At 49.0% G+C, this 23,980-nt stretch overlaps 9 protein-coding genes across 9 annotated transcripts; 5 read left to right on the top strand and 4 right to left on the bottom strand.

The window, feature by feature from the left end:
- Positions 1 to 447: 447 nt before the first annotated feature.
- On the bottom strand, positions 448 to 3,676 carry N7525_002221 (uncharacterized protein; the record flags this gene model as incomplete). Its single annotated transcript, XM_061212225.1, has 4 exons — positions 448 to 1,772; positions 1,834 to 2,649; positions 2,703 to 3,174; positions 3,242 to 3,676. The coding sequence occupies 4 exons, from the start codon at positions 3,674 to 3,676 to the stop codon at positions 448 to 450; spliced, it is 3,048 nt and encodes a 1,015-aa protein (XP_061071451.1).
- Positions 3,677 to 4,082: 406 nt separating this feature from the next.
- On the top strand, positions 4,083 to 4,614 carry N7525_002220 (uncharacterized protein; the record flags this gene model as incomplete). The annotated part of the gene is made up of 2 exons (XM_061212224.1): positions 4,083 to 4,364; positions 4,432 to 4,614. Coding segments are annotated over 2 exons (465 nt in total), but the record flags the coding sequence as incomplete, so codon positions are not given.
- A 1,475-nt stretch (positions 4,615 to 6,089) lies between these two features.
- On the top strand, positions 6,090 to 7,977 carry N7525_002219 (uncharacterized protein; the record flags this gene model as incomplete). Its single annotated transcript, XM_002557088.1, has 4 exons — positions 6,090 to 6,299; positions 6,350 to 6,425; positions 6,478 to 6,788; positions 6,838 to 7,977. 4 exons carry the CDS (start codon positions 6,090 to 6,092, stop codon positions 7,975 to 7,977), a joined length of 1,737 nt encoding a protein of 578 aa, XP_002557134.1.
- A 111-nt stretch (positions 7,978 to 8,088) lies between these two features.
- On the bottom strand, positions 8,089 to 9,280 carry N7525_002218 (NAD(P)-dependent alcohol dehydrogenase; the record flags this gene model as incomplete). Its single annotated transcript, XM_002557089.2, has 2 exons — positions 8,089 to 9,081; positions 9,152 to 9,280. 2 exons carry the CDS (start codon positions 9,278 to 9,280, stop codon positions 8,089 to 8,091), a joined length of 1,122 nt encoding a protein of 373 aa, XP_002557135.2.
- Positions 9,281 to 10,014: 734 nt separating this feature from the next.
- On the bottom strand, positions 10,015 to 13,559 carry N7525_002217 (CDC5/polo family serine/threonine-protein kinase; the record flags this gene model as incomplete). Its single annotated transcript, XM_002557090.2, has 3 exons — positions 10,015 to 12,691; positions 12,746 to 13,188; positions 13,248 to 13,559. 3 exons carry the CDS (start codon positions 13,557 to 13,559, stop codon positions 10,015 to 10,017), a joined length of 3,432 nt encoding a protein of 1,143 aa, XP_002557136.2.
- A 1,836-nt stretch (positions 13,560 to 15,395) lies between these two features.
- N7525_002216 (uncharacterized protein) lies at positions 15,396 to 16,622 on the top strand (the record flags this gene model as incomplete). The annotated part of the gene is made up of 4 exons (XM_002557091.2): positions 15,396 to 15,505; positions 15,556 to 16,018; positions 16,068 to 16,262; positions 16,323 to 16,622. Coding segments are annotated over 4 exons (1,068 nt in total), but the record flags the coding sequence as incomplete, so codon positions are not given.
- A 434-nt stretch (positions 16,623 to 17,056) lies between these two features.
- On the bottom strand, positions 17,057 to 20,077 carry N7525_002215 (uncharacterized protein; the record flags this gene model as incomplete). The annotated part of the gene is made up of 7 exons (XM_002557092.2): positions 17,057 to 17,234; positions 17,286 to 17,397; positions 17,463 to 18,636; positions 18,686 to 18,897; positions 19,148 to 19,214; positions 19,281 to 19,548; positions 19,611 to 20,077. 7 exons carry the CDS (start codon positions 20,075 to 20,077, stop codon positions 17,057 to 17,059), a joined length of 2,478 nt encoding a protein of 825 aa, XP_002557138.2.
- A 1,267-nt stretch (positions 20,078 to 21,344) lies between these two features.
- N7525_002214 (uncharacterized protein) lies at positions 21,345 to 22,337 on the top strand (the record flags this gene model as incomplete). Its single annotated transcript, XM_061212223.1, has 3 exons — positions 21,345 to 21,892; positions 21,968 to 22,048; positions 22,112 to 22,337. 3 exons carry the CDS (start codon positions 21,345 to 21,347, stop codon positions 22,335 to 22,337), a joined length of 855 nt encoding a protein of 284 aa, XP_061071449.1.
- A 559-nt stretch (positions 22,338 to 22,896) lies between these two features.
- Positions 22,897 to 23,797, top strand: N7525_002213 (OPA3 family protein; the record flags this gene model as incomplete). Its single annotated transcript, XM_002557095.1, has 2 exons — positions 22,897 to 22,956; positions 23,015 to 23,797. The coding sequence occupies 2 exons, from the start codon at positions 22,897 to 22,899 to the stop codon at positions 23,795 to 23,797; spliced, it is 843 nt and encodes a 280-aa protein (XP_002557141.1).
- Between the last annotated feature and the right edge of the window lie 183 nt (positions 23,798 to 23,980).

The following is a 23,980-nucleotide window of genomic DNA, read 5'->3' as shown; positions in this document are numbered from 1 at the left end:
ATAAAGTGAAATGTGGACCAAAATAGACACAACCCATGTGGGGCTGTGCCGTTTAGTTTAATCACCGTAGCCAATGGAATAGCGGGGATGCAGGACCCACCAGTACTCGTATCCATTTCCTATTTGGGAGACGATGGTCTTAGAGTCGTCGGGGTTATCGTTGCTTTGTATGGAGGCGGCGCAAGTGGAACGTGACAATCTGTGTATTTCTATTGACACTCTATCTGGTCTTACAGGATATACTCATCTAGAAGGAAGACAACATTACATACTATGTTCTATACTACACCGTCCATTAATATTCCGTAAGAACATACTGATTTATCTCCTTGAACTGATTTTTTCTGCAAGCCATAGTGTCTTGAAGGACCTACTCCTACAAACGTAGAGGAACGGTTTCCAGTATTTTTGTTCAAACTGTTATCAATTCCTATTTTTAATGCCAGTTTATATACCAAGAGCAAACGACATGTACGGGGTAATATAAACCTCACCCACCAACCCATTAGGAACCATACCACGAAATCTCATCGGGGAAGTCGGGCTACTTAACAACGGAGACGTGCCCGATTCAGTGATCTCAGGGAAGATACTCCTCAGGTAGTTCCACATCGTAGTCGGGACGACAACCAGCAGCTCATTCTCGCCATCCCGCAGATAAGGTCCGATATCCGCAGTTCCTGTAGTCGGATCGATAGGTGCGACCTTTTCCCCGTTTACGAAGACTTGGACTGCATGGAGGATACTAGAAAACGTAATGTAGGCTCCAATTTGGTTCTGCTTGTTCGGATGCCAAGTGAATTGGGAACTGTAATACCCGATTCCGGAGGCGTTGACGAGGGAGGGGATCTCCGTCCATGAAAGCAAAGAGGGGAGATGGTGCGTTGTGTTGCGAATTGAAGCTATTGTAGAGGCATTTAGCATGTTTGCTGGAGCTTCCCAACGCTCTGCCGTGAGTGTCCAGTTTCGGATCGGGAATGAGACTGGGATGGCTGATGTATCTGGAACAGTTCTAGTCGAGTTGTCCGACAGTATCAACTCGTCAGAAGACTCGTTGGCAGTGTGAACCAGTTGTGCGACAGCTCCACTCTTGTAGTCCACTTGGTATCCAAGAACTGAGTTCGGGGCAGACTCGACATGAACAGGGGGTGTGTAGATCCCATCCAAAGGTTGAGCGCTGAATGCTAGTATGGCTGTTTGGTTGGCTTTCAGCGTCAGGGGAATGACAAGGTCACCAGCCTGACGGTTATACTGAACCACTGGTTGGCGTTGCCCAGTCCAGGCGTCAAACAAATGAGGGAACTTGTCGGTTGTGGTTGTGATTTCGCCTTGAGAACCACCTCCATCACTGAAAACAAAGGCATAGTCCACTCGGGCTTCCTTGTCCTCACGCCATGTCATATTCCAGGTACTGTTGGTTTGGACTCTGACACGGGGTGAGACACCATGCGAGGCGAGCGCTTTCGCGATATTTCCGCTCGCTGTGGTATGGACACCCTTTAAATTTGCTAGTTCTTGAAGGCCTGCCTTGAACGCATCGATTCCCCCATCATTGGAGATTGGGTAATACTGTGCGCTCCCACCGGAAAGAATAATGGGTAATCCCTTAGCCGCGTAGCCCTTCAACCTCTGGATACCTGAGACAGTTATGTTGGCATCGTGCGTGACAACGACTGCTTTGATACCAGGACCCTGCGAAGCCAACACGGCATTGTCAACAAAGGCTTCCGGGAGTTCCAGGTTATCAGGTGAAAGATATGTGTATATATAACCTAGACGAGTATTAGTCAGTGAAGCGAAGATACGATTTACAGTTGCAGCAACACTGCTTACCAGCGTCGACAAGATCATCCCGGCCGTATTTTGTAGCCCAATTAGGGTCTGTGGCGGAATCTTTGTTGACGAAAGCCACATCAAACTTAGGAATCCCCTGCCGAAGTATGAACTGCGCTCTGGAAATGTAGCCCATGGCCTCATCAAACCCATGCATCCACGAAGGCTGCTTTGGGGAATGCATACCGGCGAATAGATACTGGAATGGCGTGCTCCCCGGCCAGGTAGTGCCGTAGTAGTCCCCACTGTACGGCTGTCCGTGTAGCATAACCCTATTGACACCTCCAGCAAAAGCCTTGTTCACTCTTTGCAGCAGCTCTGGTATTGTCAGGGAGTATGCCCGAGTCTCAACAGCCCCCATCTCGTTCGATACGACTTTCCTCCCGGCTAGATATGCAGCACCTGCGAACTGCCGGTACCCGTCGATGTTGTCTTTCCACTGCAGGCTCTCGCACTCCGGAGTATCTAACAATGGTATGTTCGTCAACGCGTCCAAAGCTAGGTTGTACGAGACCTGCGTTGAGTATTCGAGTCCAAGGTCCTGGTTTAGCCATTCTCGCAACGCGGTCAAATAACTCCCATACCCGTCCGCCAGCACAGAGCGATAGTCGTTAATATATTTGTCGGAAGTCTGCTTGTCCTTGAAGACTGCTTTCACCAAACCGGGGGTTCTGGGTTGAGCCATTATATTATTCTGACCAAACATGATGAGCGGGAGATATTTTGCGAGTGAGTATCCAAACTTGTCGTGGAACGCGTCCGGCAACTTCGGTGTCCATGATATGTTGGATGTGAATTCCATGCTGTCCTCCCAGCCTAGGAATTATGATCAGTAAGTCTTCTTCGTTCTATGGATTCACGAAACATACCATAGTTTCCCACATCTTCCAGGAGTTGGCGTATGTCCTCCGTAAGGATGTGATTGTTCCAGTAATCAATCACTGTCTTGGCTCCCTCCTTGCTGAAATGGTCAACCACAAACGAGCCATTGGCCAGGACTGTATCCGTCCTGTTAGACTCCACCTCGAGCGCTTTATGCAGGGTCCTCTTCTGGTAGAAGGAGAATACGTATAAATTGCGTGATGACCCGAAAGACTGCATTGCTAAGATTCCGTCTGACGACACATTGTGTGTTGCGTCTTGTAGGGACGTCTCGTCTAAGACCAACTCGAGGTAGGAGCTCTGCGGCGGTGTAGAGTCTAAGGAGAAGGAGTCACCAGTCATGGACACGTTTGTCTTACTGTCCGCAGAGGCAAGTACACAGACGACCAGTTCCCCTTCCCCCCACCCTGGGATATGGTCATGTGTTTGATTAACTGGTAATCTTTGGACGAATGGAACCTACCACGAACAAAATTAGACGATAAAAGGCGGTAGAGCTTAGGAGGTTAGGTTGCACTGCACTCACCAAATCCCATTGGATTCCATCAGCATCTGGAGAGGCAGGAACCCCCTGCCCTTGGTTTGGCCCTAGCGCAATATCCACAAGTACGCTATTCTCCTTGGCAGCTTCCAGAGCTACCTGCAACAGATGCTGGAACGGTGCACTGCCGAACCCATATGTCACCCAATCCGAGCCGGGCGGGTTTCCTCCAATCGCACCTCCGTACCCGTAATAAGGGAGGAACTCGATTCCTCCAGCGCCAACATCTGCAGCGGACCGGATATCAGAGGCTACGACTGTCGGGTCAACACTAGCGTCTGGTAGCCAGTACCGGAAAAATGGCCGGACTTGAGCAGAAGGGTTTGCGAAGGTCCCGTGGGGACTCTTTGGGGTTGCGGTGGTTGAGACAATCAGCAGGGCTGCCGTCACGGCCAAATACTGGAAGGGTGTTATTGCCATTATGCTTAGCCTTCACCGGTACAAAAGAGAGGCAGCATCGTGAGTTTTATAGGACTTCCTTCGCTCGAGATTTCGCCATTACTCCGAGTATGCTGTAGCAACCTATTCAGCTGATCATAGCCTCGATATTCATGCGGAGTTCCATTTACGCGGCCTGCAATCCTGGTTGGTATGGGGAACTGTGTTCCCCGCATAACATTCGGTATATTCTTGGCCGAGCCATTAAAGCCGTTGGCAACTATGTGGGGAATTCTATTTACTGAAGATATACTAACCAAGGTTGGAGTGGATAGGCTTAACTCTATTCCAACCTTGGAAGGTTCGGATGGATATCACACGAGCGGCGAGGGGTACCTAGGTATGCATTTCGGAATTTCCGACAGTTATTCTTGTGCACCTCTACAGACGGACCTCCCAATTAGAGCAATTCAACAAGTTATCTAATTATTCGGTGTATCCATGGACGGAATTACCGGGCGCAAGACTGGTGACCGGAGAAGCCGGACCTTCACACGGGAAGACAGCCACAAGAATCAATACGGAAATAGAAGCGAACATGTGTACAATGACTGGTTTGGAGGAATTACACAATCTGCCAGATCATGCATCTCATCAGCATATTGACCAGCTCGCCCTCGAGGCTCGAATCCAGCATGTCGACGTGCCCCAGCGACACGTACTTGTCCGCGTATGATCTACGGTACGCATTCCCCCATAATTAAACACACAGAATCCATTCATTTAATGTTCAGCAGGCAACAGACGAGGTCCAGTTAGCCAGTGATCGCGCCAGGTATATGTATCAAGAGTATAACGCTCCGTCTCCGGAAGGGCCCGATATTCGGCGCCGGCCAGTCAGTGTCGAACCACTTCCACATCTACAACATAAATCAGGTCTGCGTCCTACTTGTTGGCGCGGCGATTGCCGGCCGGACTGATGATAGGCTCTGAGGCCCTAAGGTTTACTGTCTTACCGAGAACCGGAACACTGCTAGGGTGAGCTAGCTCAAGCTACAGCAGAGACAGCCACGAAGCTGGGGTACCTGCCCGAGGCAACGACCCAAGCACTTGTGTTGAGGCTACGAAGGAGGACTAGTGGATGAACTAGCATGGAGGGGAAATCGGGAAGAAGATGCGTACTATGAATCTATGGAAAAACAGGCTGTATATGAAGCCTGTGCTAATAAAGAAATGGCAAACTGACATAGCAAAGGCTCAGTCTGCACAAAGGGACAAAGGCATAAAGACGTACCATGCATGTCATATCATGTATGTCAACAACTTGACTCCGAGGCTGCCAAGGAGTATGCAAGATATTAGTCTCTTAGTTGGGGACGAACTCTCGTGGTCGCTGACAGCAGGCACCCGAGATTTTGGGATGGAGTCCTTCGCGACCTAGTCTCGTGAATGGATTACCGGAGGTTATTAGTGGCGGGTGGCAGCGGCTGCAAGATGCCTTATAGGTCTGACATGAGGCGCGGTATGACATGTCTCTCTATGGTCTCGGATTATGCATTGATTAACATTGGTGGGTAGTATGTGAGAATGTGGGGTGACCCCGAGAGCTTTTGCTGGGTCTTATATTCCCGATTCGCAGGAAAGGGGGGATTTGATGGGAGGTCGAGCTATTTAAATGCTGACTTGGTGACATGTCAATCTGGCTATATGCCAGTGCTTCACAATCAAGACATGTTTCAACTGTAGCGACAATCCAGCATCATCACCTATTAGCGTGGTACATGTGTAAAAGCGAGATATTTTGGAACTCATGGCTCAAAGCTTGCAGCTTATCGTATTCAAAGTCTAGACTTATTATGCATAAGGCGTAGCAATGTGTTCAAGTGTCAAATGTAGTCAGCCTATGTAGGGACAGTCGCGATTAAGATCCCACCAAATCGGTCTGAGCCATGAAACTCCCAACTAGAGGGCATAATACCGAAAGGAGAAACAGAATCAAAACTCGAATCAACGACGCGTAGTTATAAAATTCATGCAATTACCCGGCTCCGACTGGTGAGACGGCGACGAATTGTGCCGATTCTTGGGAAGCCAACTTGGCTACTGCAGCCATATTCAAACCCAAACCAGGGCTATCGTGGAGACCCTTGGGATTATCTCCCCGTGTATAACATGAAGATTCAAGTCGTAGCTAGTGGAGTCGGGATCTTTGAATCATGACGGAGGAATATTTCGCCCTATTCTAAACTCCATATGCGATGGGATATTTTTTTGCAATTCCGCGTGGAGGGGACATGTGGTATAGTAAATGCTATTTATCTATTTACCAGGCAGAACCCCATCACAAATTCTTTTTTCCTTCCCTATTAGATGCTCTATAGACTGGGAGCTTATTTCTTAGCATCCCACTCATCTTTTGATTGCTAGGTTGTCATCATCATCGTTGACCTTCGCCATGGCAGACTCAGATTTCCCATTCTATAGACCTGGGAGGGCCGAACATGACGATACCATGAGCAGAGCATCTACAGCGGTGAAACGGAAAAGGAAAGTCGACGATGAGAAATTTGCTTTGGGTCGAAGAGGAATCCTGGTCTTCTTTACTTTGTCTGTTCTCACCTTGATGGCCGCTTTGGATGGAACTTCGCTATCTGTCGCTCTACCTGTGAGTTCTCCAACAAGAATATCTTATGCCTTAAAACTAACCAAGTATAGGAAATTGCAAAGGAACTCAATGGAACGGCTATCGAAGCATTCTGGAGTGGAACTTCGTTCCTACTATGCTCAACAGGTAAGTTGTTATATTTCCACGATACCATCAAACACTTCTAACTTTGTCATAGTATTCCAACCAAGCTTCGCCTCCTTCTCGAATATTTTCGGCCGTCGTCCTTTGATCCTCATCTCCCTGATATTCTTCAGTGTTGGCGCCATACTCGCAGCAATCGCCAATGATTTTACCTACATGTTGATCGGCCGATCAATCCAAGGTGTCGGCGGAGGTGGCATTATATCCCTAAGTGAGGTCATCATAACGGATCTTGTGCCTCTGCGATGGCGAGGTCAGTACTTCGGTATCCTCAGTGCAATGTGGAGTGTTGGATCCGTGACGGGGCCTATCCTTGGTGGTGGATTCTCCGAAAAGGTGTCTTGGGTAAGTTGGTTATTGTGTACCAGAAATTATCCATGCTAATCATGAGCAGAGATGGATCTTCTATATCAACTTCCCATTCATCGGAGTCGGTGGAATTCTCGTGATCCTATTCTTGAGTCTTAAGCTTGCACCCAGTTCGTTAAGCGAAAAGCTCCGCCGAATCGATTATTTCGGTACCGTATTATTCGTCGGAAGTGTGTCATCCTTCTTGATTCCCCTCAGTTGGGGTGGTATTTCATATGACTGGGACTCCTGGCATACACTCGTACCTCTTTGTGTCGGGGGAGTCGGGCTCGTGGTTTTCGGATTCTACGAGACCTATTATGCCTCCGATCCCATCGTGCCGCCTGTGATATTTCAGAACCGGACGGCAATAGCTTCGTTTATTGGGAGTGTTTTGCAGGGGTTGATCCTATGGTGTTCCCTCTATTATCTCCCTCTGTATTATGAGGCAGTGAAGGAGTACAGTCCCATTATTGCGGGTGTTGCTCTATTCCCTGAGACATTTACTGTGGCTCCGAGTGGGATGATAGCTGGCGTCCTGATTACGGCGACAGGCCGTTATCGATGGGCTATCTGGATCGGATGGGCTCTTTCAACTGCCGGACTGGGTTTAATGTGTCTGATCAAGGTAAACACCAGTATGGTCGGTTGGATCTTCCTCAACATCGTGCCCGGCCTTGGGTTGGGTATCCTTTTCCCGTCTCTTGGGTATGCAGTGCAGGCCTCGGCGGACCCTGAGAACCTCGCAATTGCGGTTGCCATGTTTAGTTTCTTCCGTGCTCTTGGCCAAGCTATCGGCGTTGCTGTCGGTGGTGTTGTGTTCCAGAACCGCATGTTTACCAATATCTCAAGGTATCCTGCTCTGGCTCCTATGGCCGATGCGTACAGCAAGGATGCCGCAGGCTTGGTTCAAGTTATCAAGGCGATGGCGGATGGTGCCGACAAGGCCAATCTCAAGGAAGCGTATACGGACAGTCTACGCACAGTGTGGGTGGTCTGCTGTGCGGTCTCGGGTATTGCGATGGTGATCAGCCTCTTAACTGAACATTATGATCTTGACCGTGCATTGGAGACAAACCAAGGGCTTCTTGATTCTTACGACGATGAGTCTATTAACAGTCTGAAGGACTTCGAGATGCGAGCAGAGCGGAGAATTGTCGCAGAGCCTCGACCTTGGGCGTGGTAGTGGACGTTCGTTCTTGGCATGGCTGATGAAGGTCTATAGTGTACAAAGTAATGGCATTTACTGAAGTTGATGACTGAATTCCTCACTTATATTGACAGACAGTTATCTTGATCAAAGGTTAACTTCAATCAAAGTCTTGATCCCTTCACCTCTCTTCGTAGCCTCCCAGGCCTCAACAACGTCCCCGAAAGGCACGGTCTTCGTAATTAGTGCCTTCAAATCAATATTCCGCAACATCGCCATATGCAATGCGAGCTTAAAGTCCCCAGCGCCATACCGGAAGCACCCCTTAACAGTAATCTCGTTTTCGGAGACAGTGGAAATAGGAAAGTTGACATTCCGATTCCCCAATCCAGTCTGAACAAACGAGCCACCAACACGAAGCGAATGGATAGCCGTCTGAATGCACGACTCAGCTCCCGTAGCCTCAATGGCAACATCGAAACCGGCAAGCCCAGCATCAGGTTCCTTCCTCAATGACCGAAGTAACTTCTGCAAGTCGGCAGCATTCTGTTCCGGAGTCCATGATTCATGGGAACGCTGAGTCGCGAACCGCGCCCGACCCGGCACCATCCAGTTCTCAGCGAACCCCAACTTGTCCTTGTTAAGATCGACAGACACGATGACACTAGCCCCAAACTCGACCGCAACAGCAGCACAAAGAAGCCCCACTGTGCCGGCCCCAAAAACAACAACCCTATCCCCAGGCTTGACACCAACCTGCCGCACAGAATGCACAGCTACAGCCATCGGCTCAATAAGCACAGCCTCACTCAGCCAAAGTCTTCCATCGAACAGAGCCCCGGGGCCGGAAATCTTGTAACAGCAATCGGCAGGAGCCTTTAAGAATTTAGAGAGAGCGCCGTGTGTATGCGGCGGGCTTGCGGCGAACTTCATGTCCGGACAGAGGTTGTATTTGCCGCTCTTGCATTGTGCGCAACTACGACAGGCGAAGCCGGGCTCGATGGCTATCTCATCGCCTGGTTTGAGGGTTGTCACAGCAGGCCCGACGGCGTGCACGATACCTGAGGTTTCGTGGCCCATTACTAGCGGGTTTGTCGCTGAGACGTGGTTTTTGATTCCGCCGTGGAGCCAGAAGTGGACCTGGAGGGTTGAATTTGTTAGATGGGGCACATTTGTTTGTGTTGCGGCAGATTCATGGTACAATACATACATCACTTCCGCAGACGCCGACGTAGGCGATGCGGATTATCACGTCGTTGGCATCTTCGATTACTGGCATCGGCCGGTTTTCGAATCTGACGTCGCCTGGACCGTACAGGAGGCAGGAGGGGTTCTCCATGTTGAAAGTTGGGGAGACGGAGAGATGGACAGTCAATGGTGGGAATGTAGTTGGTAATCTGTAGACTTATGAGAGAAGTTCCACAAACTACCAAACATGCAGTTGTGTAAATCAATCCCACTGTTTGGGCTGATAGGCCAGGAGCTCTTTCACAGCCGATTATATGTACTACCACCTAATGTATATAAAAGCGGAGGAATGTGTCGGGCTGTACGTAGGGAATGGAACTTCGGACATTTGACCGAGAGAAAGCGGAGAAATACTACATACCAAGAAGACCACTACAAAGACTACGGCTGTAAGCGGCCGGCTATTCTTGCTATAGAAATTGAGATATTGTAGAAATTGACCCTGTAGAAGTTGATATTGTAGGAATTAATCACTAGAATTTGTAGGTAATAGTAAATTGGCGGTATGCCAGTCAAATTTTATATAGGAAAGCACGATATGGCGCACTGGCGGCTATACACTGCCGTAGTACGGATGCTAAGGTCAATAGTCACCACATGGGGCAGTAATAAGAAACAGTGCAGGACATGTACATTGCTGCAAGTAGCCGAAACATACAAAAACGGTGTTGACAAAGATTACAGACAACTTGGGATGTTGACCGAACAATTCGTGATCTCGTGCCACGAGAATAAACATAAAGCATTACACCAGAAACAAAAACAAAGGTCGTGACATCATAAAGTGGACATGATAAATAGCAGAAGGAGAAAAGAGAGACCCAATCAACGACCAAGTGCACGTAGCCGGTCTTTCAGTAGATCCATTTCTTTGTCGTATTCCATCGCAGCTGGAGCACGCTTTGGCTCCCGGTCACTATCTTTGAGCATCATGGACCGATAGTGACCATCACCATCTGGTGCTCCGACTGTCACCCAGACAAACTTGGTTCCGGGACTATTGGGCTGCGAACGCTCCTGCGTTCCTTGCCAAAACGCTTCGTCTGGCATGGATTCGTCAGCAGAAGAGTCAACCGAAGGCGGACGACCACCAAGTCGCCCGAACTTAATCCAAACTCTAAAGGTATCTTTAATGAAGGCGATCTTCTGAATGAAAGCGTTCGCATCGAGAATATCCCGGATACGGTCTTCGGTCGAATTGATAGAATCTCCATTCGCGATGGTGAGGAACGTGGCAGCCTCGTCGGATGCCACGGCCCGAGTGTCGAATCCTGCTGGGTGCATCTTGCCTTTTGCGGCGAAGAATCGAGCGGCAGAGGACGAGAGAAGGTAGAAGTCAATCCAGGGGGATGAGCTACGGGTGCGGCCGGGCGAGATCACCAGCTTTGTGTGGTCGGGGAAGTTAAACTGGAAGGCTCCGTCTCCGAAACCCCAGATGCCAACATTACCCAAGCGCTGGTAGAACTTGACAAACTGGGCACTGTTGTGTTCAGGCAGGTCTTCGTCCATGATGCCTTCGTCGCCATGTCGACCAAGGGCCCCGATCATGTATTTACCAAACTGATCCACAAGCTTCATCCGCTTTATTTTCTCCGCGTCAGCCCGTTCGAGCTCTGTTCCTGCGTTGGAGCGAATTCTCATTGCCTTTGAGCTTTTGACATCGAAGAGTGAGGGCGGGATCAGTGCTCGTCGGATACCCCGGCATCCTAGCAAGTCGTCGTCACGGTTTTCATAAAACTCAACTGGGTTTCCAGTGCGAGGGACTAATTGGTCGGCCTCGGAGTAGTAAATCGGTTGTTGTTTGCCATCCGCGACGCTACGCGCTTTACGACGGATGTGTCTCTCCCCATCTCGTACTACGACACTCGTCGCCGGCTGCCCATTTTCTCCCTTGAAAACGCATCCAACACTGCCATCATCCAGAACGTACCCAATACCATAACGGTTGGTGTAGTCGACCCATTTGATGACATAGGCATGAGGCTGTTTCCGTGCCCCACCTCTGCGCCTACTTGGTGCATGGTTAACCAGGTTGGTCAGCATGAGACGCAAGTCAGTATTGACTTCGGTCAACGAAGTCCCAGGTAGCAGCTTGCAGGTATCCTCTGCGTGAAATAGAGGACTCAGCCCTAAACTCGAGCGTGCCCTGCCACCGACCGTCTTGCTGTTAGAGCGAGCGACACCATTGGAGTCTGATCGACCAAGTCCATTGGATTCAGCTGAAGACTTCGACTGTGCGAGTGAAGATCGAGCGGACTCTTCGGTGGGGCTATCTCTCCTTCTTTCGCCTCGTCCCACGCTCGCGTTAAGGTCTGCTCTGGATGTAGACCGTAGAGATGTCTGACGGGTGACCACTTTTCGTTCCTCCGGCCTGGCGGATGGTTGCCGTTCCCTGGTCTGGATGGAAGGCTGCATCAACTCCTGGTCAGCGGCTGCCAATCTCCGAGACTGAGAGCGTGTTTTGCCTACAGTCAAACCTGATGGCATGCTTGTGGACTTGGCTAATTGTGGGGCAATCTCCTTGTCCTTGCTACGCAGCGTCGTTGCTTGTGATGCAGATACCATCCTTCGTGTCCGAATAGGACGTTCTGCCAGGCCTCCAGTTGGTACCTCCGCGGCAGAAGGTTTTGGATCGGTTTGTGGAACATCTCGATATGGCCTGGAGGGTAGAACAGCGGGATCGCTGATTCCAGGTGCCCTCCGGGGAGAGATTGGGGGTACTCGAGCTTGCTGGCGTAGAGTTGCGGCATGGCTCTGGCCTTCCATTCGGCGCTGTTGAGCAGCGGCAAGCGCCGCATTGGTCCGTGATGCTGCCATGGGGTTGGGACGGATGGGTGCACTGCGCTGGGACATTGTGCTGCTGTTGAGCATAGACTCCTCACTGCGGATTACCTTTCGGGAACTCTCCAGGCACCAGTCTCCTTCGAAGTCATGGGGCCATCGGTAAACATAATCCGGTGACAAGGGTATTACGGGTCGTAGACCTCTAGAATCCTCCGCATCACACTCAGAAAAAGCCGACTTGGAGCAGTTTCTCCCAACAGATTTCCGAGCAGTTCCGTCAGGCTTGCGTCCCACGCCGCACAGTGAGTAAAACGCGGCTTTGCAGGAATGATATCGCTGGGCAGGGTCGTCCACCTGGTATACATAGGCTCGGAGCTTCTCGTCTGAATCCAAGCCGTATCCACTTACCACACAGTCACCTTGAGGTGAGGCGTCCTTGAGCCATAGTGGCTTGTTAAATCGACATGAGGGGTCCAGTTGACGAGGAATGCAGCCATCGTACATGTTGAAGAATGGGTGCTCAACGATGTCATCAGGGTCAGGTCGCTCCTCATCCACTAGGTTTAGACAACGACCGACTAGGTCTTTTGCTTCCTCGGGGATGTAGTTGCCGGATTCTGATTCTTTGGGCCAGACATAATTCAAGTTCTGAACCTTCCTGTAAACCTCGTCTTGCGTTTTTGATTGAAAGGGTAAGTATCCGGCGAGCATGGCAAAGCTAAAGTGCGCACATTAGTTCAACAACTTCGTAGTTCTATCGCAACAATCTTACCATATCACACCCACGGACCAAATGTCAACTTTCTGTGTATGGCCACCTTTGCTCTTGTCCAAGACTTCGGGTGCGATGTAGTTTGGTGTACCGCACAGCGTATTCCGTCGCTTGGCATCCTTATCGGACAAAATCATAGCGGCCAGACCGAAATCCCCAACCTTGATGTTCATGTTGTGATCGAGGAATAGATTTCCCATCTTCAGGTCACGATGGGCGACGAAACGTTTGTGCAAATATTTCACCGCTGCGCAAAGCTGAATCATGTAGCGGCGCACTTCCGGCAAGCTGAGACAGCGTCGTTTCCGAAACATATCCATCACCGATCCATTTGGACATAGCTCCAGGACGACGTAGGTGCTCGATTCGAAAGCGAATGCGCGGTAGAACTGGACGATAAAAGGATGGCGCATTTTCGAGTGGATCTGGAGTTCGGTTCGAAACTGCGACAAAAATTTAGGTTCTGTCAAACGGTCGGTCTGTCTCTACAGGCTCGGCGTACCTTCTCCTCCATCTTTTTCTGGGGCATCGCTGACTTGACGACCTTCATGGCGTACACCCGGCCATTGCGAGCCAACGAACCCTCATAACAAACAGCAAACCCGCCTTTCCCCAAGAATGCGCCTATTGAGTATCGCTCCCCGCCATCTTCCGGCTCTGAGACTATTGACGGCGGCGGGTCAGCGTAGCTTTTGGACGTTGCAGGCTTTTGCTTGTTGCTCGGCAGCGCAGCATTTTTATCGAACGCTTTACGATCCATGGCCAGCTTCGGTTTGATCATCTGGTTTGTCGTGCGCGGGGAGAGAGCCTCCATTGTTGGCGGGTCGTCTTTTATGGCAGGGATAATGTCCGTGTTGGAGCCGTGTAGCGGAGGGGGTATCAAGCGTGAGGATCATTAAAAACAGCAATTATGTGATGGTCTGCAAATGGGTATCAAGTTCCGGCAATATTTTGGTATCCCTGCAACGATCATGTCAGAATTCACTCCACTGTCGGGAAACCGAGGGCCCTCTCAGTTGAGAACGGAACATATGGAATACGAGACAGAACTCACCGAAATGCAAAGCGCTAACGAAGCAAAACTGTACAAAAGCTTTGAAATCAAATAACGGCGCCTCAATGGAGGGTTGGGGGAGGATGCAGAGTAGAAAGAGTCGGACCATAACAGTTTGCTCAAAGCGGTAATCGATAAACACTAGGCCGTTGGCCCGTGGGGTCACGTGAGGGCCGTTGGCCATCCACAGTGCCAGTTGACACTTTTTTTTCTATATCAAATAGATACCTCGATATCTACAGAGCTGCTTCATCTAAGTTAGTACAATGACTGTTCTGTTTTAGTCTTGGTGCGTTGCTAAGGTTTTATGGTTCGTTTCATGTTTTGCCGTGATATATATTTCAAATGTTCTCAGTTTGTTTACTTGACGCCGAACCCTTACAACATATTTTGATAGTGCATACATCTACTCGGACAATTAGCTACAAAGTAATATGGTAGCAAAAGTCTTCAGTACTTACTTTGTATCCATGATATCTTACAATTACCTAGTCGTGAGAGAACTATGTAGGTAATGTCATTCAACGATATTTGCGTGCCCATGCGGATATGATTTTAAAAGTGGATCTATTCTGACAGAAGGGCTCGCCCACCATTGAAAAGCTGGCTAGGTGATAGGCTCTTTACTCAGGTTAATAATGTCGGGTTCAGTTAATCCTTTGATGTCTTCAGCACTGTCGAGGCAGTCTAATATCGCACCATTTACTTAGTTAAAAGCGATCTAAAAACCAGGCGAAATCCAGGCATCCAGGCATCCGGGCATCAATCCCGGGTTCTGAACCCTGAGCGCCACTTTCGGAAACTAGTCTATTTTAGCCTAGCTCATTATTTTAGTATTGTACCTGGCTCAACATACAGAATCTTCTCTATATGTTGTAAACATCCGTCGTTCGAAAAAAGTTCGCTACGGACAAGGCAAACTTGACAGACCTCCAGGGTTGTGCTTAGGGTTCACGGTATTAAAAATTTTCGAGTGGCCCTTCCAAGTTTCTGGCCACTTGACCAGCACTCTTTATGCTATGGCCGTGTTAGCGTCTGACCTGATTAAAAAGCGATATTTCCTTTAAACTTTCCAGTGCTTGTTTGTGTTGAGGCTTTTACGGGTACCGGCCTGGGTTTACATATTAGTATTATCATTTGTTAGCCCTACGGCACTATAATTCACATATATGGGTCTAGAAACCTGGGTCTCGAGGTATCCTCGGGATATGGCTGGGGACCCAAAGTAGTTCAAATATCAACTAGTGAGTCCCAGACCGACTACTGAAATACTATGTTTTTCTAGCGCGACAGATGTATGGCCAAACCCCTTCCAATTTTCAGTTTGATCCACCGTCTTAACAGTGGGGAGAATCAAGGGCGTTGATTGGTCCTTGGCTTCGCAAAAGATTTAAAAAAGTATAGTTTAACCCCTGCCAATACTAGTTCCGAGACATTTCCCCACTTTCGGTGTCTCCGGCAAGAAATAACTGTCTATGATTGGTTAGGACTGAAGAACTACTGGTCGCTCTCGTCCGGTTGAAGCTCCGCGGAGGGGAAATAAGGAACGCCACTTTGTAGAGATTTTAGGACATATGGGAGCTCAAATTGCCTAGAATCTGCATCCAACGTCTACGGTTGAACATGTATACATCCAGAAGCACCAATGAATGGATCTTTGGTGGGCTAATGGCTGCCCAGGCAATCATTATTCTCGCCATTGAAATGTGAGTCTCCGCTCCCGTGGAGGCCAGGGACTCGTCTAATACGACTACAGCTTTATCCTTGTGGAATGGCAACTATGGATGCGCCCACAGGCCATTCAAGTCACCCCCTCATATATCGTCCTTATTGACGCGGCAATCATATGGTTTGCCTCCATATATGAATTCTTACTCTCTGTCGACGCTATGCGTAACAAGAACAACATCCTACTATTCGCCATCTGCGTCAGTAATGTTTTCGCTATGGCCTTCGCGGCCATGCAGTATCCAGCCATGAAAGGTTTCTGCGAATCCATGCCTGAACAGCGGGCCATGCCTGATATACCACTGGTGGACATCAGTAGAAACATCTGGCCGCAAATCCGAGGCCCTCAACTTACAGTTCCGATCTTTATTGGGCTTTGCACCCTCGGAATCTGGGGGTTGGCCTTCCAACTGCACAAACAGTATGCCTGGTCCATCTACCGAAGTGTACAGGGTGATTCACGTATGAGAGCTCGATACCTCGCCTATGAAGTAAGTGCGTGACCTTTACTTGTGCTTTTAGCTGCTAATCTAGTTACAGGTTTATGTGGTTCTCGTCAAATTAGGCGCCTTCTTCGTCCTCTGCTTCGTTCTGCATTATGGCTTGATTGATGTCCACTTCATCGAGCCAGAATTTGGCTTAACCATGTCAATTCCACCAGCCCTAACAATTGCAATTGTCTTGGGGGTATACTTTATCCGCAGGGAGCACAAACCACTGATGATATTAGCCATTGTAAGTAGCAACCCTTTAGCTCTCTCGGATATCGATCCCAAGTCTCGCTAACAGAGATAGGTCTGTCATTTGGCCATAATCGCATACCTACTTTCCCGGATCGTTGTTCTTTTTGGAGATAGTTATCTTGCCCTAACTCCTACTAAGAATATGACGCTGCTTTTCGCATTTGCATCATTGATCTTGACCTTCCTCTCTCTTGCATGTGGGATCAGGTGCTTCATGAACTTTGGGTATGGACTGAAGTCTATTCTGGCTGGCAAGCCTCATTCGGTTCGGGCGTCTTATGATTTTCATACCATCTCCAGACACACTCCTATGCCGGATGATATCTCATGTCGCCGGTTGTCTCTTGCTTAGGCCTGGAACTGGGCTCTGCTTTACATTGTACTTATTAATGTCTAATCAATCCATTCGTGTACAAGCGCATAGTACTCTACGTCTTTAAGTAGGAAATCTTCTCCCAGTATCTCGGTAAGGCAAATAGTCCATTTCTATGATTGAACGAGTAACCCAGCACTAAATACAATATATTTAACAAATATAGCATTAAACAAATGCGCTCATAATACGCAATAAGAACGACGCAGACGGCAATATCACGCGGGTCGGAGCTATCCATAAACCTATTACGTTTTTCAGCCCACTTAGCAATATTGTCAACAAAACGATAGGCGGTCCCTATTTTTACCTCCCTCTCGATAAAAAGGTTAGGTTTGTTACCTGCCAGATCCTCTAGCCACGGTACCTCATAAACAAAACAATGAGTCTTTTAACTATGAGTAGGAGCCATATCATCCCCAAAGAATATTCACCTTTGCTAATACGCTGTCTTTCTTGATCGGCACATTATCCGGGTCATTATTGGCTTCGTCTATAGCTTGTTGAACCGGGACCACCTTCAAAGGGAGAATTTCTGTCCGGCGGATCAACTTATAGCCCCCGTATGCAAAGAGGACGAGTGGAATGTCCCTAGTGCCAGGTCAGTATATTGGACTCAATACCACAAAGAACAAGACCCACAGATACGATGAGACAAATGAGGCAGGGTCCCAATTTCCAGCCGTAAAAACTGCGAACCCTCCAGTCAGGAGAATCACGATACAAGAAATCAACGCGAACCAGCTTGTGTATCCTTGATAGTGTCAGTATTGGAATCCTCGAAAGCTTGATACGTCAAAACAAGACTATAATACATACTGGTAATGCGGTTATGCCACGGCAACTCTGTCGGTGAAATGCCCTGTTTATCTAGCGCTTGCAACAGACGAATGTGGTTCAAAGCGATGGTGATCCATGAGACCAAGGTGCCAGCCGCAGTCAAATCAACGAACCACCAGAAGACATTCATGGCGTTGTTGGAAACACACATGTAAGCCAGTAAGGAGAAGGCAACCTGCAGCAGCACGCACATGTACGGCACTCCCCACTTTGAGGTACGTAGGAATATCTTCGGAGCATGGCCCTTGATCGCAAGACCATACAAAGTTCTTGTTCCAGCTAGAATACTCTGATTCGATGCAGACCACGCAGAGGTCAAGCATACAGCATTCACGACTGAGGGAATAGCCTTGATACCTGCATCGCCGGCAGCAATGACGAATGGACTCGTAGCTGCAGTACCGGAGTCTGATCCAAGGCGCTCATCTGCGCTAGAGACCAACATACCCACGACCAGCACAGCAGCGAGGTAGAAGATAGACACTCGTGCAAACACCCTTTTGCAGGCCTTGGGAATATTCTGCCGCGGGTTTTTTGTTTCAGCAGCCGCCATGGCCAAAGATTCCACACCTGCGAACGAGTAGACTGCGTTGGTCATGACAGCCCAGAATCCAAGGAAGCGCCCTAAAGACCCAGTAGCAATATACTCAACGAATGGCCCGGGGTCTTTCCAGTAGTGGAAGCCCCGTCTGGGTACACCCGGCACACCACCGAGATCAATCACAAGGCCCAGAATAACCACGAAGATCACCAGCAGGATCTTGAGAATGGCGAAAATGAATTCGATCTCGCCATAGACGCGGATAAACGAGATGGCAACAGCCACCGACACCACTATGAGGAGAGTCACCCAGACGGCGGCACTGATATCCGTCCAGTACTGAATAAGGACCACGCTGGCCGAGATCTCACTCGGAACGCTGATAAAGCACCCATAAACAACATTCCAGCCGACCGCAAATCCCAGCGCGGGATCAACTAGAATCTCCGCATGTCGCACAAAAGAACCAGTGACTGGCAGCAGGGCCGAGACTTCTCCTAACGCAAATTGCATGCTGCAGACTACTAGACCTATGAACAGGTAGCCAAGCAGCGCACCAAGAGGACCACCAGTGGCGATTGAGCCACCCAGACCGAGAAAGAGACCCGTACCCTATGCTCGGTTAGTTATAAAGCTCCTATTTCTATAATTGTATGCGTACAATTGCGCCAGCAATGGCAATCATCTGGATATGACGTTGCCCGAGACCCCGGATCAAGCTTTGGCGTTCATACTGGGTAACCATCCGGCCGTCGTCGGGGATGGCAGCGCTCGATGGACCCGGCTGTGGGGTGAAATGTTGATCTTCTACATCCTGAACATTCTGAACGATGTACTGACTCCCCGTTTTAGTAGAGCTTTCCTCCAATACCCCTGCCATGGCGTCGTTGCAGGGAAGGAAAAGCTAACAAGCAGAAAATATTTCCACGCTAGACGGCTAAGTAGGCTAATCACACCATTTGAGTGGCCGATGAGGAAAGGCTAATTTTTGCTTATCTGCTTACCTGGGTGAAACCAAGCTTTCGCGTAACGGAAATTATATTAATGGCGACATCGTCTCAGCTGAAACCCCGACGCTGGTGTACAAAACTGTAGATAGGGGAAACTCGGACCATCAAGTTACCGGACTTTGTGAAGTTGGCCTGGAGGAGACGCCCATGTCGCGGCCCAAAGAATGAGATGGCTAGCACCTAACAATTTAGGGGCATAAGGTTAGCATATATACCCACAGTAGGCAAGGACTTTTTATAATATACCGGGAAGAGGGATGTCTTCTCGAAATCCTTCTGATCTAAACGATTCCGGATCGCCTGCGTGATAGAGCCGAGTTCGCTGAAGAGTAATTCATCGGCTTTGGCAGTGTCATCCTTGGTGCAGACAACGAGCATCATGTGAGGAGAAGTCGTCTCTGAGTCGTTGGGGTCGTCCTGCCACTCACGCTGGGCCCTAATATCCCACCGTGGAACCCCACCGCAACGGCCATAAAGTAGTCCCATTCCGCCATCGAGAAATGAATTACCTTCGCTAAGTTATTCAGATGGGATATCAGTATGATGAATCTAATGAATAAGCCGTTTCGCACTTACTGGATTCCGTCCCATCCATCGAACTCCTCAAAAAATTCGAGGTCCCTCCCGCTCTTCTTCTGCAAGTTGCTGTAGTAGATACGCAGGTACCGGAAGATCTGTTCTGCTCTTGCCCCAATGATGTAGGCAGAGGACGGATTTTCCACATGCGTAGGCTCATTGTAAATCTCGTCAAACTCATTGTACCAGTACTGAGAGCCCTCGGGAAGATCGAACCTGGATAGAGAGAACTCTTCGAGCTCTTTTGAGGAGATAGGCTTGAATAGACAGGCTTTAGACTCGAGGAAACTCGAGTTCTCGGGATTAAACGATGCAAGAACAACTCTGAGTTCAGTGAGATCATCGCTTGAATAAGCAGCCTTTGGCTCCGACTTGAGCGCCTGTAGTAGGTCTGACGCTGCTTCATTGTACCTGCTTCTCAATCGAGCTCGCTGCTCCTCTTCCTGGGGACTGGTCGCAGGGTCCATGATGTAGGATGACATAAAATATGGGGAACTTGACTGAAGGAGTAAACGAAGGGATAAGTTGATAGATAGAGAGTGAATGAATGAATGTTTGTGTTAAGTGGGTGTAATCTACGTCAATATCAGGCGGCTTTTTGGTGGGCCTTGTCTAGTCCGCTTTGGGATTAGCCGCAAAAATGTGTCAGATGCCAGATTCACAAGGCAAGCAATTTTGCTTCAGGCATCACCGGGAGACAGAACCTCTGTCTCTGCTTTTCCTCCTCTCCTCGTCCGTCCCATTCATTACTGTTGGAATAAACTATTCCACTTAACTACACAAAAACCATGGTTCTTGTTTCAAGGCTCTAGGGAAGCCATATCCCAGTTCGACAAATCCACATACACAGTGATTTCTCCATTGATTCTCATTGTATTGTTTTTTCCCATCAGAATGTACTGCACCCTCACCTCAAAGTCACCAAGGGATAAACAAGAGCACAGTCACAGCACACAAATATTTTACAGTTTGAACAAGCATTGTATTTAGCGTGGTTACGATAGCCACCTGGAGAGTAGTATCGATTATCAGTGTTTGCTACTCTGCGATCTGTTGAGATCTCCATAGTCACCTGTCCCCTGTATTGGAAGACTCTTACAGTCTTACTTCCTTTTCTCCTCTTCACAGTCTTCACATCCACAAGACAACATATTGTGACTCTCATTTATGATCTTATGTCCATTGTAGATCTTAGCACGATCAATGTAAGTTTTCCGTCTACAGGAATCTGCAAGTCTCTACTACCATCCGGACACTATAAAAGTATGCAAAGCATGTAATTGAACCTGAATGGTCAAACGACACTTTGGCCAGCCACGAAGTCGGGCCATCCTGCTTAAAGACACTATTATAACATCTTGATTGAGGATGGGATATCTTAGGATCGCGGGTAAGGATCTACTTTCCTCTATATGCTACCATATTATTTAATTGGCATATTGGTAATATCTTATTTTTGGCATATATCTAATTACTATGGGTTTATCTGCTGGCGCACTGATGCTGAAGCGGGAGATTCTAGAGGAAGGTCGAGGAAGGGCTGTATGCGTAGCTGAAACTTGACTCTGGTCGGAAGAAATAGAAGCAAACTGCTCTCATCAACACTGAGTTCTTTCGACTCTCTTTTCACCTCACCACGTCCAGCCCCGATCGCCAAACTCTACTCCCCTCCTTCTTTCAAGTATTCTTGCAATCTTACGTCTCATTAATCGACACATCCCTCCTCTAGCTCGGATGGCACGCCAAAAGCGCAAATCGAAGACCGTCCCGAAGACATGGTCCCAATGGGCCACCGCTGCCAGATTGCACGGGGTGTTCAGATCAAGCATCCACAAGTGGAAGAACCTCGACTCAGGCTCGAAAATCAAGGAAGAACAATATCTTCTGTTGAAAGTTCTATGGGATATAGAGAGTCCCACTATCCGTGCCGCGCAGGACTTTAATCTTGGAGACTCCTTTGGTCAGGCCAGAGACTGGCTGGCTACCTTCGAACCGTTCCAAGCATACCTCGACACCATCGCCGACGATCAAACGCCGGGCAGTTCTGAGATAAAGATTTTCGAAATTCCTCGGGAGCAGCAGCGACAAGTTTGCGAGCTTCTGCAAAGCAGAAGGGCTAAAGGCTTGCAAAGCCTTAACGAGGAGATCGTTAATTCCTCTCTCCTTTCGTTCCTCATGGCGATCTGCAAAAAAAAACCCCAACGTCAAGGTTCGATGGACCCCACAGCGGGCTTCCCTGACCGCAGAATTCAGAGAGGCTCACATGGAGTGTCTCCTGGACGGTTTCCTTGCGTCAGAGGTCACGTCACAGACCGAGGTCATTATCGAGGCTAAAGCCGACCGTCGCGAGATCACAGTCCGGAAATCTTTATGCAAGAAGCTGCCGAGCTGGTCGCTGCTCTCGTTACGGGGCCTCCTAAAGGCCTGACCAAGGACAGGTAAGTCTATTTGGTTTCATTCCGGGTCAGCATCCCGCAGAAATCAAGCGCTAATGTGTATAGATGTTTGCTGATTTCTCAGGATGGTGATGAACTGTACATCACCAAGGCCTACGCCCTCGACAAGTACATAGCTATCATGCGGGACCGAGACAAAAATTCTATCACCAAGAACGACTTCTTAAGAATTCGACAATGGGGAGCCTGGAAAATTGATGAACGCGAGGACATAGAGGATTTCGCTAGGCTAGTGCTGGCTATAGCCCTGCAGTCTAGCGCGGAGAACTAGCACTCTACCGATCAATCTTTTTTCGCCCGCTTCTTTAGTCGCTTTCCTCTATGTTATGACGACCTGACATGCATGGAGGTCGAATTCCCGGACCTAATTAGTCGAGGAGTGCACCCTTGTATTTCTTCCACACAATCCTTCTCTCCTTTCCTTCGTTCTCCCTTCCCTCTCTAGATACGATCTTTTGTTCGAATGCACTCGTTTCTCTCTCTCCTTTTGTAATTTGTGTGGAATATCATTGGCTATATGTAGACCAAGAAGCTATCTGTTTCTGTGCTACCAACAGTTTGTTCATCCCTCATATTGAATAATGGAGCTATATCTCAAAATCCCAGTAGTCGGCGTATAGTTACTTGAACTTCACAAATATTCAGTAACTGGGTTTTTACTCCCAAGCAAATATTGGAAATAAGCCAGCCCTATGATCGCTGTACTCTTGGGTCAGCGCGGGCGGAACACGGTGCTGAGTAATCAACATGCGGCGCCCGGGCGTCCAGTGGAGCACGGGGGTAAGAAAGTGACTCGAGCTTAGTGTGTTCACTCTCTCCATCCCCTAGCCATGTCGTTAACATTGAAGCTCTCCTCGTTGGTGATCCGGACCCTGTCCAAGCCAATCGCTGTAAGCCTGCATCTCCAGTCCAACCTTGCCCAATTCATAGACTGACTGATCCACGCAGTCTCAAATCAAAGCCCAGGCCCGTGAACATGAACGGTTTCGCAAGGTCTGCGTGTCTATGGCACAAGCTCTTCACCGATTCGATATGCGTCTCAGACTAGGTACACTACGCGATACTGCCGCCTCACAACGTCAAGCCGCCGCCGCCGCCGAAGCTCGAAAACATAAGCCTTCAAGCCCCACCGTTCGAAACGAGGCCGAGACGAAAGCCGCAGAGGAGGCAGAGGCCAAGGCCAAAGCTGCGGCAGAAGAGGCAGCCAAGCCCCACCACTACCGTATCCGTCCCCTTTCCGAGTCTAAAGCTATCGAGTCCGGTGCCAACTTTATCTCTGAATCCTTCCTCTTTGTCGTTGCTGGAGGTCTGATCCTCTTTGAGTCGTGGCGCTCACGGAATAAGGAAAGCACCCGTCGGGAAGGTGTCGAGGGAAGATTGGCAGATTTGGAACAATCTGAGCAGGCGGCACGCGAAGCTCTGGTGGCACTAGAAAAGGAGCTGCTCCAGCTGAGAGCAAGGCATGGCGACTTGCCCAAGTTGCCTACGAAGAGGATTCTGTCTCCTGAGATATACGAACAACCCCCGGAGCCGGATACATCAGAAGTCGCGCAGGGGTGGCTCTCACGTATTTCCTCGTACATTTCTTTTGGTCAAAGTGCCGAGAAGACGACCGAGTCTGCGCCTAATACCCAGCCCACAACTAAAAAGGCTGCATCGACAACTCAGACTCCGGACCAGTCTGCTGCACCGGCTAGTCAGGCCCCATCATCTGCATCGAAAAGCTCGTGATTGCTGATTGATGTTCGCATAATATCTAGCGATATTCTATAATGTAAGGTTAGGCGTGCATTTATTTTTACGTTCCGTCGAGATACCCCATTGAAAAGACCACTGGAAATAATATGAGAAGTGGTTTTGTTTTCGAGAGTAGGGGTTGCAAGGCGGAGTCACTTGATATTCTCTCCGCTCCTT

This window comes from Penicillium rubens (genome assembly GCF_028828025.1).
Source record: "Penicillium rubens strain IBT 27055 chromosome Unknown utg000001l_segment0_segment0, whole genome shotgun sequence".
Taxonomy (NCBI): Eukaryota; Fungi; Ascomycota; class Eurotiomycetes; order Eurotiales; family Aspergillaceae; genus Penicillium; species Penicillium rubens.
This window is presented reverse-complemented; position numbering and strand designations above follow the sequence as displayed.